The sequence below is a fragment of the Crocodylus siamensis genome, chromosome 2, assembly GCF_052110815.1.
Source record: "Crocodylus siamensis isolate JL-2025a chromosome 2, ASM5211081v1, whole genome shotgun sequence".
Taxonomy (NCBI): domain Eukaryota; kingdom Metazoa; phylum Chordata; order Crocodylia; family Crocodylidae; genus Crocodylus; species Crocodylus siamensis.
The window spans coordinates 266301175-266317376 of record NC_143396.1 but is presented as its reverse complement, the minus strand read 5'-3'; the positions used below and the strand labels follow the sequence as shown (position 1 = coordinate 266317376).

The window sequence follows — 16202 nt, the reverse complement described above, 5'->3', positions numbered from 1 at the left end:
CGCCACGTGACAGAGGAGGGTTGGTGCGCGGGTCTAGGAAGCCCGCGGACTGGCGGTTTGGCGGCCGATGGACCTGGGGGGTGGGACGGCCAGTGATGACGCCTTCCTGGGGAGCGCGGGTCGGGCGCTGATTGGCTACGGGCGATGCCGCTCCAGACCGGCCCGCGAGAGGGAGGGGGCATGGAGCTGCGCGCGGAGCTGACGGGGCGTGATGGGCAGAGGCAGCCGTTGCGGGTGCGCTGCGAGCCCGAGCCCGGCGCCGGGGCGGGCGGACAGCTCCGTGCGCTACGCTGGGGCCTGGCCCAGCTGCAGGAGCAGGTCTCGGCGCTGCTCGGGCCCCTGGTGCAGCAGGAGAGCGACGCCGGCCCCCGCGGGGGCGCCCAGGGTGAGCGGGGCCGGCGTGCGGCGGCTGAGGAGCAGTGCAGTGTCTGCTCGCCACCCCGGGGCTCACTGCCTGCGGGAGCGGATGGCTCCCGCCGAAGGGGTCGCGCGCTGGGTAACCGCGTCCTAAATGTAACGTGTGCCGGGGCCCGAGGTACCGGCGGACGCAGCAAAGGAGCTGGGACCCGAAGCGGGTGGGTGGCAAAGCGGGGTCGGGCTCGCCCGGGAGCAGCGGTCCTCAGTGGGACTGGGGAGCCTGCAGATTTAGTTGTTGTCCTAGGGGGGACATGCAACGGTAGCGGTATTGGACATGCACCCATGACTGCGGTGCTGTGCCTGGATCTTGAAAGGGCCCAGAGAAGCGCCACAAGCGATTCGGGGCCTGGAGGACAAACATGATGAGGAAAGACTAAGGGATCTCGGGACAGAAGACTGAGGGGGGGACTTGGTGGCCATCTGTAAGTAAGGGGTGGAGAGAAAAGCTGTCCATTGGGGTATCCCAGGGGAGGACAAGGAGCAGCGGCCATAAACTGTAAGAGCAGCAGTCACCAACCAGTTGGTTGCGGAGCCTTTTACAGTGGATCTGAGGCTGGGGGGGCTGAGCATGCGCCCCCCCCCCCCAAGCCCAGCAGGTCAGTCCATGGGGAAGGGAAGGAGCAGGGACCGGATCGAGGCCCCCGTGGTGAGGGACAGAATGCAGCAGGGGTAGGGTGAGCAGGTCCCGGCTGGGCAGAGCCCAGCCAGCTTGTCCAGGGAATGTAGGGGGGCTCCCACCACTGTGCGCACCCCAGCTGAGGCCCTGGGGGGCACACGCTTCCCGCATCTGCGCGCAGCGGAGGCAGCTGTCATGGGCTGGGCTTTGAGGGAGTGGGGCAGGCCAGGGCGCAGGATGGAGCCGTAAGTGGCTTGGGAGGGGGGACACAGCCTAGGAGGGCATAGGGGACATGTGCAGGGGACAGGCAGGGACTGGGGGGCACATGCCCTGGCCCGGCCAGGGCTCTACTTCCCCCAGCCCTTGCTCCTCTCTGTGCCCTGCTCCCTCCCTCACCACTGCGGCCTTGACCTGCCCCCTGCCCCTTCCCCCACAGACTTACCTGATGAGGGGCCACAAGCCCAAATCATTTTTTCTCTCTGTGCCTCTATCTGTTCTTCCCCTTCCCTCCCTTCCCTCCCCATAGACTGACCTGTGAGGAAAGAGGGTGGTGCATGGTAGATCTTGAGTTGTTTTTTAATTCAAAAAGTGATCTACTTAAAAACCACTGTTAGAGGATGGTTTCAGGTTGGATGTAAGGAAGAACTTGTTTATGGTAAGGATGACCAGAATCTGGAGTAGACTTCCCAAGGAGGTGGTGCAGTCGTCCCCAACCTTGGAAGTCTTCAAGAGGAGATGGGACAGACACCTTGCTGGGATCATTTGATCTCAGGAGTATTCCTGCCCAGAACAGGGGGTTAGACTCAGTGATCTTTTGAGGTCCCTTGCAGCCCTTTATTTCTATGAGAAAAACCCAGAGGTTGCTAATAGGACTCTGTGGTGCTAGAAACCTTCTGACCTGCTGTGGTCTTTTTGAGTACTTTGTAATAGGAAATTTTGCTCTAGTGTTTTTCCGTAGTCAAGTGCAAATTAAGACCTGCCAGTTTCTGAGGGGTGCTTTGAGCCTAAAAAGATTGAGAACCGCTGATTTAAACTCTCCTTCAGAGCCCTCTGGTTCCCTCTCCTCAAAACATGGATTTGCAAACGCTTCTTCTGTTACTAACCTATGTATTGTAACCTTTTACAAGGTGATGTTGGGGAAGAGGAAGACAATGAAGATGAGGACCAGGAAGAAAACAGTGTTGACAAAACATGTGCAGATGAGCCACCCTTAAAACGGACAAAAATTCAGCACTCCTGACTGTTGCCTTAAAGACTCCTTAGCATTTTAGAAAAAGACCTAACAGTTGTATCAAATGTACGTGTTTAACTGGACAGTCTTACTTCTGGGGAAAAATGGACTATTTTTGGAAGCCAGGTATCCGCATTTCTGTTCAAAAATACAACCAAGCTGAAGAGAAATACCTTTTTGTTTTTCTAGTATTTAATTTTAATAAATAATCTGATAAAAGAAATAAGGGTGGCTTATTTTGGGTTTTTAAAGTATTTTTATGTAGATGAAAATTACTATTTTAATGTTGGAGAGAAGAGAACATGGAATGTAAATGTCAAGAGGAGCTTCTGGCAAAGACATTGTACACAAACAGTTGTATGTTTTGGAAACTTACTGAGCATAAGACAGTCTAGAGCTGTTAAAGGAACTACTCCCAAGCTCTGTATTTATTTGTATCACTTTTAAAATTGACAAACTTGAAAAAAAAAAAAGACAGTTTATATACTTATGATAGAAAAAACAAGCTAACAATTTCCTGTGAAGAAGTTGTTAGAGAGGTATATAAAATAATTTGAGGATTCCAGACTGGCTTAAATACATTAGCAAGGAAATTAAAAAAAACAAATAAATTTGCTTTAAAAAAGCCTACAAGACAGGAAGTCTCTGGTGTTCAGGTATGAGGTATGTTTGTGTTTGGCAGTTGATTTTACAAGATACATGGACGTCTTAGATCAGGACTTTACCCTCTCCCACAGTTTAAATGCTAATTGTGAGACGTTGACATAATTTGCAGTGGATGTCTTTAAATTAGTTTGGTTTAAACCAGAGTGCATAAGAAACGCAGGAGTATGGTTTTATTTACGTAATGCCAACTTTTATTTGTCTAAACTACCTTAACTTGGATCACAACATGGTAGCAAGTGTAGATTACTCTGAATATTATCAGTCTATTAAAAATATGAAGACTGCATACAGGTAGTTGGTGCTAGAACACATTACCATCACTCTGTCTTGTTGCCAGCTTGCTATATCCACCTGCTGAATTTTATTTTTAGGCCCCATCTTGGCAGAGATCTGCACAGGAAGTCTTTGTCTGCACAGCAAATTATTTAATGAAGGAATAATAAGTGAGCCCCTATGGAAAGATTTGTTTGCAAAAGAGACCACTTCTATAACTATTTGGGAAGGACTGTTATTTATTTTATGTTTGCCCTGGACTTAACACTGAGATTCTCATCTGCTTGGTAACTGTATCACCTGTTACATATAAACACAAGTGCAGTATTAAAATTATTACTAAGCTGTAAAGGCAGGAATTAATTTCCCATGGTGTGCATAATTACGAGCATATGCAGAAATAAATTATAAACAACGTAATAGTTCTAGAGGTAAAAAACAAAAACAAGCCACCACTTGCATGTGAGGTGTTAAAAAAAAAAAAAATTATTCTCTTACCTTAGCGTGTTGTAAGATGAGTGTCCTCTCTGGCTGTTCAGTTTGCATAATATTGAATAACATGAAGATGGGTATAATGAATATTCATGAGAACAAAATATATACAAAAACCTTGAGATTTGTTGATTGGCACAACTGTTTTGCATGCATGTATTTTGATATTCTATGGGTTTTTCTTCTTGCACTTGCAAGCTCTTTGCTTTTTAGAAAAAAAGAATCTGCATTTCAGAAAAGAGAATATAGAACAATGTATATGTCCTACATGAGCTTATTTAGAGAGCCTCTATTTTAGCCCATACAGTCTACCCAGAGATGATCGCTCATAAGTGAGAAAAATTAGTATTGCAAAAAAGTAACTGGAGAAGATAATTGGGCTTTATTAAGAAAAACTCCAGAAAAGCAACAGCATTGGCAAGAATAAACCCAAATCTCAACAAATGCTAAATAAGGTGTATCTAAATTACTATCCATTCTAAAAAAAAGTTTAGAGTAGTAATGGTATTCAAAATGGTGATGAAGTGAGCAATAGCTGTTGTATAGATGGTATTCACTTAAGGTGTTCTAAAGGAGGGTGAATAGTACACAGGATCCTGGTATGATGGCTACTGCAAAAAGATGGAACTTAGTGCTTGTGGATGTGACTCCTGGTAAATTGGTTGACTTCTACTTGACTCTGTGACCTGTGCTCTGTATATCCTGAAAGTGAAATTACGCTGCAGAGTCTCTTATTTTAAGGAAAAAAATGTTTCCGCATTATGTCAAACACTGAAAAACATGAACAAAAAGCAAATGATGTTCACTTATATTTGTAAGGTGCCTGATACAGCCCAAGAGGTGTGAAATACCTAGGTAATTTCTCTGTATTCCAGGGATCTCTCAATTCTGTGAACACCAAGTTTGGTGTTTTCCAGATCATGCGGTTGCTCACTGTACTGTAGCAAGGCACCTGCTGTGCCACTACTTTTTCTAGGATCTGCCTGTAGCTTTCCCTGCAAAACACAGGTGTGTGTTTGTAGCATTCTTGATAGTAGGGAACATGAAGAGCCCAGCTAGCAGTAAAGACAAAGGAAATAGCAAGAAAAATAGGCAGGCTAGCTAGGTTTATGGAAAACAGTATAGCGACCAGTGATTAAGATAAGCCGGTGCTAAGATGGTATCCCTCTGGTACATGGGAGGTTTTGAGCAGCAGACTAAAGTTCTCATGGAGAATGTAATGAAGAACACTGTTCTGAACTGTTAGGGTAGAAGGGATGATGGTAATGAAAATTGTGTGGAGGTGTTTGTTTTTACACAATGCATTAATTCTATGGAATTCTGGAGTATACAGAACCCAAACTGACATTCACTTAGTTGACAGTGACAAATTGATTTTGGAATAACAGCTAGTGCAGTTACAGCCCCACCAAGCAGTATGCAGATAAAGAGAAAGGAGGCAAGCTTGATGTGCTGGTCTCATGGACAAAGAGACCAGATAAATATGTGCTAAGATGTGTCTCCTGAGTCAGAGCATCTGTAAGTAGAGTTTAGACTTCGTCTGATCCCTCACCTTTCCACTGATCAGGGACAAAAACCCACTTCATCCAGCTTAGCATAAGTGTCACTTGCACAGCTCTTATCAGATGCATTTGTGGCATTGTGGATCTGACTAATACTGGAATTAGGCACGTGGCTCAGAAAATAGGATCCTTCTGCTCACTGACTGCTGTGAATGGATCTGGTACTGCCCTGGTGAAATAAGGATGTTGCACCAAGGATACAGTCCAGCATTAGACCTTAATATTAGTAGAATAGAGCGAGAACATCAAAGCATTATCCTTCCTCTGAAATAGGAATTGGTATATAGCAGTGTGTTGAAAATACTTCCTGGGCATGTGCATGAACTTTTTTTGCTACTAGAAATTATCCAGCTGTTTCTTATTAAGCTAAAAACTGCCTCCAAGGGTAAAGCAACCTTTTTACATCACTCCTTTAAAAAAAAAACCCTGCCTAATTTGTGAAACTGGGATGAAGGATCTTCATTTTCTGCCTACTTCTGCTGGCCCTGTGATTCTCTGCTACTAACACCCTGTTTTATCTACTAATTATTATTTCTGCACTGTCCCTACTGTTAGCCATTTCCTGGAGTGATTTTTATGTGACTTATTTTTCTTCCCCTAGCCTTTTTTGCTGTAGCTTTCAGAGTGCTTTTCATCTAGCTAGGTCACTTTACTCCCATCACTGCATAGCTCTGCACAGCAAAACAGTTGTTTCATGAATCTTTCTAACTTCCCAGCTCAGCTATGTACATAGTAGCACTGCTCTAGCTAGTACTTACTCACTTGAAACTGCTGCTTATAGAGCCTCTCCTAATTGGCCTTATCCTTACTCTGAGAGAGACTTAAGGAAGTGAAGTGCTGGTCTGTATTGACAAGTATGTTCCTTGTTCCATGAGGCCAGGAATTCTAAGCCACTGTTTATCTCAGTTATCAGAACAACAAGTTGTGGTAACCTTGAGACCCAAATAAATGAATCTGGGCAAAAAAAAGTATTGTGTCATGTAACTGGTATTAGACCTAACTGGATTGGGGCAAACTGCATCTGTTTGCCAAATGCTAATCCATCATAAATTGTAATTCCTTCTCGATAGGCAAGTAGGGGGAGCAGCTCCTGCAGTAACTTGTTCTGCGTATGTCAGTTCCCTCTTTTATAAAATAGGAGTGGAAGGGACCTCAGGCTATCATCTAGTCCAGCTCCCTGCTCAAGAATTATCCCTGACTAAACCATTCTGCTCAAGTGTCAGTTTAACCTGATGTTAAAATCCAAGAACGAAGAGTCCAGCCAACAAAGATCCAAACCGGGACAAATGGAAGGCTTTATTGTTTTTAAAAAGGTGAATCATTCACAGTGCATTTAGTCCCCCAAAGAAAAGCCATTTTAAAAATGTTCCAGTAATGCATTGTTAATTGCAAAATGATAGCGGTTAAGGTGCTGCAGTTGGCACAGGAATGCAGCAGCCTAGTGCCCGACTTTTAGATGCTGCAGTTGGCTAATGGCAACTTCATCCCAGTTGGGTGTATTTTGGAGAGAACCTGAGCACATAACCTATGCAAGGTAGGTGTCTAAGGATAGGCAAACCAGAACAAAACCTATGCCCTCAAAGCTGGTATAGTACCTACCTCTTTGGAATTCTCAGCCATGACCCCTTTCCCAGAGTCAGGTGCCTAAACCAAGTTGGTCTTTGTATTTTGTAAAAAACAAACAAAAAAACCACCTCTCCCTATCATGCCCAGCAGTCCAGTGATTTAGGCAGTATTGCAGGGGCAGGTAAAGTCCAGGCCAGCAGCCCCTGTCCACACAGCTGTGGCTGGTTTCCATGGAGACTAAAGGAGCAACAGGGCTGTGACAGCATGGGGCCAAGACTTCCATAGAAACCAGTCCCAGCAGCACGGGCAGGGTTCTCTGCTGGGCAGGGAGCTGCTCTGGAGATGGGATCTTGCAATGGTGACAACCTGGTTCTGGACCATGGCAGAGCTGTGATCTACTGCCCACGCCCTCGGCAGGGATCAGATCACATCTCTGCCACAGCTCCAAACTATGCTGGCACCATCAGAAGATCTTGACTTCAACCCCGGAGCACCTCCCCACCCAGCCATACACCCTGCCAGTGCTGCTGGGACCGGTCTCCATAGTAACCCTGGCCACATGCTGTCATGGCCCTGCTGCTCCTTGAGTCTCCATGGAAAGCAGTTGTATCAATGTGGGCAGGGCGTCCTGGGAAATAGAGTCCAGCCGCCAGCTAGATCCACTATTTTGCCCACCCCTGCTCTATTGAAATGTAAGAGCCCCATTTTCAAATTCTCACTGCCTGATCTGAGAACAGGTCTCTTCCCTTCAAGAATACCTGACATTCCAGAATGGGTGTCAGTCCCTCCTGTTGAACTGTTCCGAACCATACAAATATCAATAGAAGCAGGGGCTGCTCTCAAATGACTGTCACAATCACTGAGCTGTAAAGTTGCTCTTGCTCTCCCTAAGCCAATGAATATTCAGAATACAAATAAAACAGCTGCAGCAGAAGGGAGATTCATCCAGACTACTCAGTAGCCTAGTAGTATACCATTCTGGAATGTGGGAGAGAGAGATTTGAATTAAATAGATGGCAGCTGAGTACCCAATCTAGTGAGTGGTTGGGTAAACTGCATGCACTAGAGTTTCTGGAAAAGTTTTGTCCTGTGTGAGGTCTGAGTTGGTACATAAATACTAAGAACAGCAAATATATTAGGCCCCACATGCAAAATACAGGTAAATGCTTAGTTCAAAACCCCATTACAACTTAGACATTAAGTAGTACGGTCATATTAGGACTCAAAGTATCAAATGCCAATAGTTTTACTGTGATTGGAAGGTTCTGCCAGCACTGAGTAGATACAATAGTGGCAGACAAATAAAGCCTGGGATTGGTGCCTGAACATAATTTGATCCAGCTTTATTTTACTGCATTTGGCTCACAAGATGCATTTCAAAATGAAATACATGGTAGTATATGTGAATATATTTCATATCTTTATTCAGGCTACCATTAATCTGTTCTTTTTTCTTAGTTTTTTTTCTTTTAACATCTGCCAGAGGCCAAGTGACTTGGGGATAAATCAAATCCAAAATAAAAAATGTAGAACTACTTGTGGGGAAAAAAAAGTGAGCAGTTTGGCCATAACCTGATTATATATTAAATGTTCATAACAACCTATGTTAAATTTTAAAGACCTGTCCAACTGACGTAGTTCTATGGCTGCTAACAACTGTGGGCACAATAATCAAGAACTTAGTACACTAATGTTCCTGCGTAGGCTGAGGTGCCTGTTCAGTCCCTACATAAATACAAGCATTTGATGCCACAGAGCCAGATTTCCTGCAAATACACAATGACATGGTTAACAGTGAGGGTGGAGAAATGGTAAGATACCTATTTCAAGTCAACTATTAGCAGTTGTTATGATTCAACCCTGGCATTCATGGGCCACAGAGTTATCAGTTTACACTTGTCTTGTTCTGTGGCTTTTGCTACTGAAGATCAAGTGTTAACCTTGAAAAGCTTGAGCTCTTCACATTTCAAGTCTTAACACGAGAAGGGGGATGTCCACAATGGCTGGATACTTAATCACTGACAACTCCTGAAACCAAAGGGATCATCAGAAAATAAAATGCCTATTTACATTTAAGTAAAAAGCATAGTAGCCCAGCAGTCAGAATTTAACAGAAACTATGCCAAAAATAGCTTCACCCTCTAATTTCAGTGCTAAGAGAGACAATCATGACCAGCACTTAACATATGTATTTTTAAATGGCTTTACTCATATCCAGGAATCATTTAGCATATTTGATCTGTATCTGGGAAGGAAATTTAGCATCCATATAGCTTCTTACTTTCACTTACATCTTACTGCTTTTGGTTTTTGGGGGGTTGGTTGATTTTACAATGATATTCCCTATCTAATTAAAACTCAGTTACAGCATTTCCTAACACAATGCCATGCCACAGAAAGTTGTTCTGCACCGCTGCTGAAGTGGAACTAGAATAGTGAAGTAAGAGTTGCATTTATGGAAGGGGTTTCTTATAAACAAAAGAAGGAACCACTTAAAAAGCGGGGGGAAGAAGTGGTTTGCATGCTGTAAGTGATGAGCCTTCTTTTGGTGCCACAGACCAAGTGTCTCTGGGCCTAGACTGCTCCCCAGCTTTAATCTATGATGTCGTATTTGTATTTGTGCACCTCCTTAATTCAGTGTCTGTGACAGAGAGGACTGCCCTTCCTAAACATAATCAGCTATATGTCATTTTTTGCTTCCAGTGTAATACAACTGCTTCTAAAAACAGTGAAGTAAGAAACAAGCTCTAACGTAAGTGTGAAATCTGTATTAAGAAAAATGAGAAAGCAAAGTATTGTGTCAAGTGCAGCTTTTATAATCATGTTCTAATCATTTTACATTTTACCACAAAATGTCTGTTCTTTGATTTTTCTCAAAAGGAAACCTAGTAAATCTTCTTTGTTTGCTTTTTTGCACAGCAGAGTAAGATTGCAGACCAGAAGTGGACTTCCCACATGATGGTTCAAATGGAGTGTAGCAAGTTTTCATCATAAGGCAAAATGAGAAGTTATCCCATCCTGTCACAGAAGGCTCTTCCTTTCTGGTGACATAGTAGATCCACACTTTTAAAAATTGTAACTTATCTTAAAAATTAAAAACCTGCTATTCTGTTCCCCTTTTAACCGTTTGAAAGAAAAGGCTCTTTTCTAGCCTCTGTTCAGTATTTCCGTTCAGTCTTGTGATTAGATCAGGCATATGCATGGTTTCTGAAGCAGCTATGGCAACCAGAGATTGTATCAAGTGTCAATCAACTGTAATCTACTGATCTGATTAGAGGCCTTCACAAATGTTTGGTGACGGTTGCAAATAACAGCCAAGCAGATAGGAATGATGCAATAGCCCACAGTTTTGGGGTCAGCTCTTGTGCAGGAATAGAGGAACAAAAACATCTGTAAATAGGGTATTAAAAATATGATAGTCCACAACCAAAAAGGCAAGGACAGCAGTCGTACTTTTAAGGAGTGCATCCATGTGGTTCCTTCTTGTGGTTCCTCGGGGTGTTGCTGAATGTGCTCCAATGCTAGTTTGTTGTATGTCTCATTGATTTCAAAGACATAGTAAAAAGCCGCAGCACTTGCCAGCAGATACAATCCCACACCAATCCAGCCCATCCTCTGGCGGAAGTTCATCATTCTCCATGCTCTGCACCTTTAATAAAAACAAAACATCCATTCAGTATGGATTCTGGGAGAGGAATATTTAGATGTAACCCAGTCTGTTCATAAGCTACCTGGCATAATAATATAACTGCTACAACAGCAAGTACATCCAGTTTGGGGGTTCTTAGCCATTAGTAAGGAGTTAAGGACTGCTGTATCAGCTGCAGGTTAACAATACACAATTAGCCAGTATCCTTATGCCTAATTCTGCTATAAAAGTAGAATGACCTAGCATCTGCTGAAGACTGGATAATGGGCTATCCGACAGAGGCTCAATCTGAACAAGACAGAAACAGACTGGGCAGGGCAAAACAAAACTGACTGACCAGCAAATCCCTTGTACTCGGCGCCTCAATTTTCCTATCTAGAAAATATATGCACATCACTGTGCATAAAATCCAGAAGCTGAAGCCAGTTCAAAATGTGTCAGCCATTTGCAACCCAGCATGGGAAGCACATACCACTGGTGTTCCACACTGTAATGGTTTCCATTGCAAGCATTTCCTTTGATGTTTACAGTTCTAACTAGTTTGAGATGCTCCCTCTCTTCTCAGACTATTTCTGCCCTGGTAAGTAAAGGTGCACAAAATGCAATACCTTCAGAGAGAAAAAGGAAACCATGTTTCCCCCCCCCCTCCCACAGGATAGAGGGGATAGGGGGAAATGTTCTTCTCCTGGGATTGCCAGAACCAGGATTTGTTCTTCTAAACTTGCTACTAAGTATATTCCTTTTTTCCTATAAAGAAAACAATGAACTCTGTGCAGTAGATCTATATAAACAAGTGGCAGTGGTTTTAAGTAACTTAATAAAGCTGGATTCATTATTGGACGTTAGATGCACTGGATAACATTTTTAATGCTTTTGTGCATGTGTGTATATACATACACATATGCATGTGTGAAGAATAAGTGTATAAAAACTGGTATCACAGAATAGATCAACACTAATATTTTTAAATCATAACCTGTGTACTTTGTCTATGCCTGCACCCAGTCTTGGAGGGCAGTGTACCTTCCCCATCCCTTATAAGTTCTCTCTCAACCCTACCTCGCTAGGAGGAACCTTGATAAAACAAAGTGGGGAAAGTTGCTCTGGCCCCAGGCTGTTCTTGTTGTGACTAGAAGATCCACATCTACAAACAAAACTAACCATTCTTTCAGGGTCTCCTATCAAGTTATGTAAATGCATAACTTATATCAGCATGAAACACAGAATTGAATAGTATATGGGATATGATTTTGGATAGTTTTAAGCAAATAATCCAGAAAGTTTCAAAAACTGTTAATCTACTAAATAAACTCTGTGCTAAATTCCAGAGTATATGTTTACCCAACAGCTTTGTGGCAGTCTAATTTTTAAATCAGGAATTAGATATTTTATAATTGACTGTTGGTATTTTCTTTTAAAAAAAAGGCAAGACATTTACATAAGAATGCAAATATTATAACCACATCATCTGTGAAGTTTCAGATTAATTCTAATCTTTAACTCAAACCACTTCAGCTCTCTTTTTCTATATAACATGGAATACATGCAAAAACATCAGCTTCACTTCTCAGTTAGTTTACAAAGTGAACAGAGGTTAGTTCTTGAAAAACTGAACATTACACAATTTATTTGTTTACTTACTTGGAAGTTCCTGCATTCCTGCCTTTCTTGTGGAAATTTCTGTTAACTTATAATTTCTATAGAGCAGTTTATTCCAATTCCATATGCCCTTTTTCACTACCCATAAGATCACAACTTAACTACTTACTGAACACCATGTGACCATGAATACTAGTCATTTCCAGATCATCACAAGTGTTGATATCACATGGTGAAAGAACCCTTCACAGAACTAAAGTCACTTTATCCAGAGATCAAGCTACCAAGGACTGCCAAATCCAAATCCAACCACCTGTAATTCAAGCAAGACCCCAAGTCTGCATCCTCTGAGCACATAATTGCTGTGCTAACTAATACTTTCTATTTGCACAATTATGTAATGGCAAGGGAGACAAGCTTAACAGGGGTATTTGCAAGATGTTGCTCCAAAGAAACAAGCCAGGGCCATGTTAGTTCAGATTACTTGGTAATTACACAAGATGTGTCAGAGATTCAATTTAGATTTACAAGAGATCCATGATGGCTAAATTTCCTTTCCTACTAATCCTTCCACATGCAAGGTTTTGCCCTTTGTAGGTTTAAGTACTGCATAAAAGTAAGGTGCCTAAGGAGAAAACTAGTTGCTAAATGCTGTTCCAATTGGCATCTGGAAGCAGGAGGCTCTGGGGCTTTTCACAAAGAATGCCAATAAAGTAACACTTCAGTTACAGAGCTCTAAAGCATTGGTTTTCAACCTTTTTTGTACCACAACCCATTTGTAAACACTAATGGCCAATCCCACCCCAGTACCCCTCACTCCCATCCTGCTGCCCGCAGTGTGGGGGGCAATGGGAAGCCCCAAGCAGCGCCCCCACAGGCTGGAACTCTGGCAGCCTGTGAGGGAAAAGACACCATTTCCCATATTTTTCTCTTTTAACAGAAAATCCATTTTAACAGTTTGTTCCCAAACCTTTCATACATTCTTGCAACCCGCTTTTGGGTCCAGACCCACATGTTGAGAAATGCTGCCCTAGAAGTCGTTGCTGAGGGGGCCCTACCACAGTTCCCACGAAAGCTAGAGAGAAACCAACTCCCCAATTGTGACATTTTGAAGCACTAACATGGCTGGCGCTTTTTTTTTTTTTTTAATAGCCAGGGGGTCATTTTTGAGTATTACTTTGCACGTGCGACCGATGTTAACCCACCGTGCGATCCCTCAGCGAGCCGAGCGAGAGGTACTCGGCACGTGGGGCCGCCGAACTGCGTGCGGTGTACGACACGGGGCTGGGCCCGGGGCAGCGGCGCGGCGGGGGCAGCAGTCCGGCGGCGAAGCCCAACTCGGGTTCGCAGGCTCCCGGCAGGGCCCGAGTCGGCGGCACCAAGGCGATGCCCGCGCGGGCTCCGGGGCCGGGCGCTCCAGGCGTCTCCAGTAACTACTCCGGCCGCACGGTGACGGGCGCCCGCTGCCCCGCACGGGCTTCGCAGCGCCGGGCCCCTGCTCCCCCCGCCGACAGCCCGTCCCGGGCTCACAGCTCCATCCCTCGCACCCGCGCGTCCTACCTTCCTCAGCCGGAAAAGAAGGGAGCTGAAAGGCGGCGAGCAGCCCGCCCGGCCCCCTCACCCCGCCCCGCCCCGCCGCGCCGGGAGGGGGGCGGAGCCGCCGCCCCGCTCGACCCCTGCCTTCGGCGCCGGGCAGCTGCCATCTCCCTGCGGCGGCCACACCGGAACCGCAACACTTCCAAGTATAGAAGGTCAACACTTCCGGGGCACTCGGCTCTACTTCCGGGCCGCGGCCTTCTGCTGACTGCGCCGTGCCTCGGTCGCCTGCCACGTGACTGTTGGCGCTAGGAGGGCACTTTGCGTGCCGCCATCTTGTGTGGGGGCGGGGCTTTATTCATGTGCAGACTGGCCGGGGTGGGCCTTGTGCTTTGCTGGCGGCTGCGAGGTGCAGGTCGTCCTGAGTCTGTGTCTGGTCTCATTTGACACCTCCCTCCCCCCGCTTTTCCCGCGCTGTGGATTTAAAATCACGGGGCACATGTACACGTGCATTTTAATATGCATTAGCCTACTTTAATGCATATTAAAGCATCATAAAAAAGTGCTCTTTTGCTAATGTGCCTAATGGAGGTACTAATTTAATGTGCATTGTCTAAAGTGCATTTATGAAGTGTGGTGTTGCCCATGGTGCCCTGGACAGTGTCCATCCCAGCTGGCTGTGGGAGTGCAGTGATGTGCTGGCTGCCAGCAATCTGTTCTGCTGTCCCACATCCCAGGACCTGAATCTGTATATGAGGAGAGAAGGCTCTGCCATGGCCCTCAGCACTGGTCTCAGCCGTGCTTCCCCCCAACCAGCAGGGGGATACCAGGTTGTGTGCAGGTGCCCCGGCCTCTGTCCTGGGCCCTGGCAAGCACGAACACAAGGGGACAAGCACCGAGTGCGTGCATGTGCCCCACACCTGGAGTTGCAGCAGCTGCCTAGCAGAGAGGGGCTATAATGATCCCACCAGCTATAGGGACATGGAGCCACTGAGAGGAGCAGATGGAGCCTCCAGCTGTTATCTCTAACTCAAGAGTCCACTGATTTCCCCATTGCTCATTCCCGCCTCATTGAAACCCACCTGGCCTCTCTGACTGGCTCACACACCACCATGGGGCCCAGGTACCCTTCAAGGTTATGTCGTGTCTCATATCAGTGCATTTGCAGGTGTTAAAGATCACTTAGGGTTATAGAGGCAGGCACAGGTTCCAAGCATGATGAGCCCCCACATTTCTTCCTCAAATACAAGAAGGGGTATAGGTTGTAGCCATGTTGATCTAAGGATATAGGCAGACAAGGTTCTTTCACCAAATCCGAAATCTTTTATTAAACCAATTAGAATAGTTGGAAAAAGTCTTTGCAAGCTTTCAGGTACAAACACCCTTCTTAAGGCAGCCTGAAGAAGGGTGTTTGTACCCAAAAGCTTGCAAAGAATTTTTCCAACTATTTAAACTAATAAAAGATATCAGATTTGCCCAAAAAACCTTGTCTGCCTCAAGTAAGAGCTCTTCTGAGCAGCATGTGATTTTTTCCTAAGGAAAGATGGAGAGCCAAAATGGGCCTCAGCTCATGTGAAGAGCAACATACGTGTATCGTGCAGCCATGATGTGAATGACTGGAAGGGGTGTGGGTGTGTGTGTGTGTTATACACACCTTGGGATTTGGGGGCTTTCTATCTTGATATTTAGAGATTTGAGATAAATTAAGAGAAGGGATAGACTTTAATAACTTTATTTGTATAATGAAGTCTATTAGCTGTCAGGAGTTTTTAAGCAGGTGCAAAGAGATGAAATTAAGAAAAGGAAAACATGTATTTATTTTGTGGGAGTATAGAATAAACTGTGAAGAACTGATGGAAATTCCATTGCTTCAGAAATTTAACTTTGGATTAATAAAGCATTGCAACATACACACAGGAAACAAGCTCTCAGTGATCCCAGGAGTTAATTTAAATTGATAGGTCTTTTGTCATTTCTAATATATATGGATTTCTCCTTCATATATTGTATTTATTATAGAATTTGGAACACTACTGTATACTTCTACCCAGCATCAGGAATTCCAGTAAACATTTGTGAATTTTGTGTGTCCTGATGTTTAGGATATTAAGAAACTCTATAACGTTACATATAAAATATAAATTTATAATACTCAATGAAACAGATTATTGAGTCTCACAGTGAAGGTCAAAAGTGAACCTGCCAGTTTCCCAGGATATGTTTCCCTCAGGGTGATGCTAGGACCAGTTCCAGAGTAGTTCTGCACTTCTACAAACAATTACTTCACCCCACTGCACCACCCACTGTGAGTGAAGCTGATTTTAAATCATGCAACCCTAGACAATTTCAATCTTAGCTAGTGCAGTGAGTGAAGTGATTCATCGGCAGCCAATGATCAGTTCTGTTGTCCTACATCTGATGTCCTGAATCTTTAAATGAGGAGAGAAGAAGAAAATAAGGGGAAGTTAAAAGAAGCATGGAGGCAGGGGGATGCATACATTGGCTTATAAAGAAGAGGAAAGACAGAGACTGAGACAGATATAGACAGAAGAAAGGATATAAGAAACTAGAAAGGCAACTGTTATGGTCTAAAAT

The 16202-nt window shown here is 44.4% G+C and overlaps 2 protein-coding genes across 4 annotated transcripts; one reads left to right on the top strand and one right to left on the bottom strand.

The window, feature by feature from the left end:
* The first annotated feature begins 24 nt into the window (after positions 1-24).
* On the top strand, positions 25-2897 carry GON7 (GON7 subunit of KEOPS complex). Its single transcript, XM_090033911.1, has 2 exons — positions 25-385; positions 2161-2897. Exons 1-2 carry the CDS (start codon positions 145-147, stop codon positions 2271-2273), a joined length of 354 nt encoding a protein of 117 aa, XP_089890037.1. The 5' UTR covers positions 25-144; the 3' UTR covers positions 2274-2897.
* A 6679-nt stretch (positions 2898-9576) lies between these two features.
* Positions 9577-13812, bottom strand: LYSET (lysosomal enzyme trafficking factor). Of its 3 annotated transcripts, none has more exons than XM_090033907.1 (2): positions 13632-13812; positions 9577-10472 (listed from the first exon to the last, which is right to left on the bottom strand). In XM_090033907.1, exon 2 carries the CDS (start codon positions 10454-10456, stop codon positions 10061-10063), a length of 396 nt encoding a protein of 131 aa, XP_089890033.1. In that variant the 5' UTR covers positions 10457-10472; positions 13632-13812; the 3' UTR covers positions 9577-10060. The 3 variants fall into 3 exon arrangements, with proteins under 3 accessions (XP_089890033.1, XP_089890035.1, XP_089890036.1); XM_090033909.1 differs by lacking the exon at positions 13632-13812 and adding an exon at positions 13277-13625; XM_090033910.1 differs by lacking the exon at positions 13632-13812 and adding an exon at positions 12114-13196.
* Positions 13813-16202: the final 2390 nt, after the last annotated feature.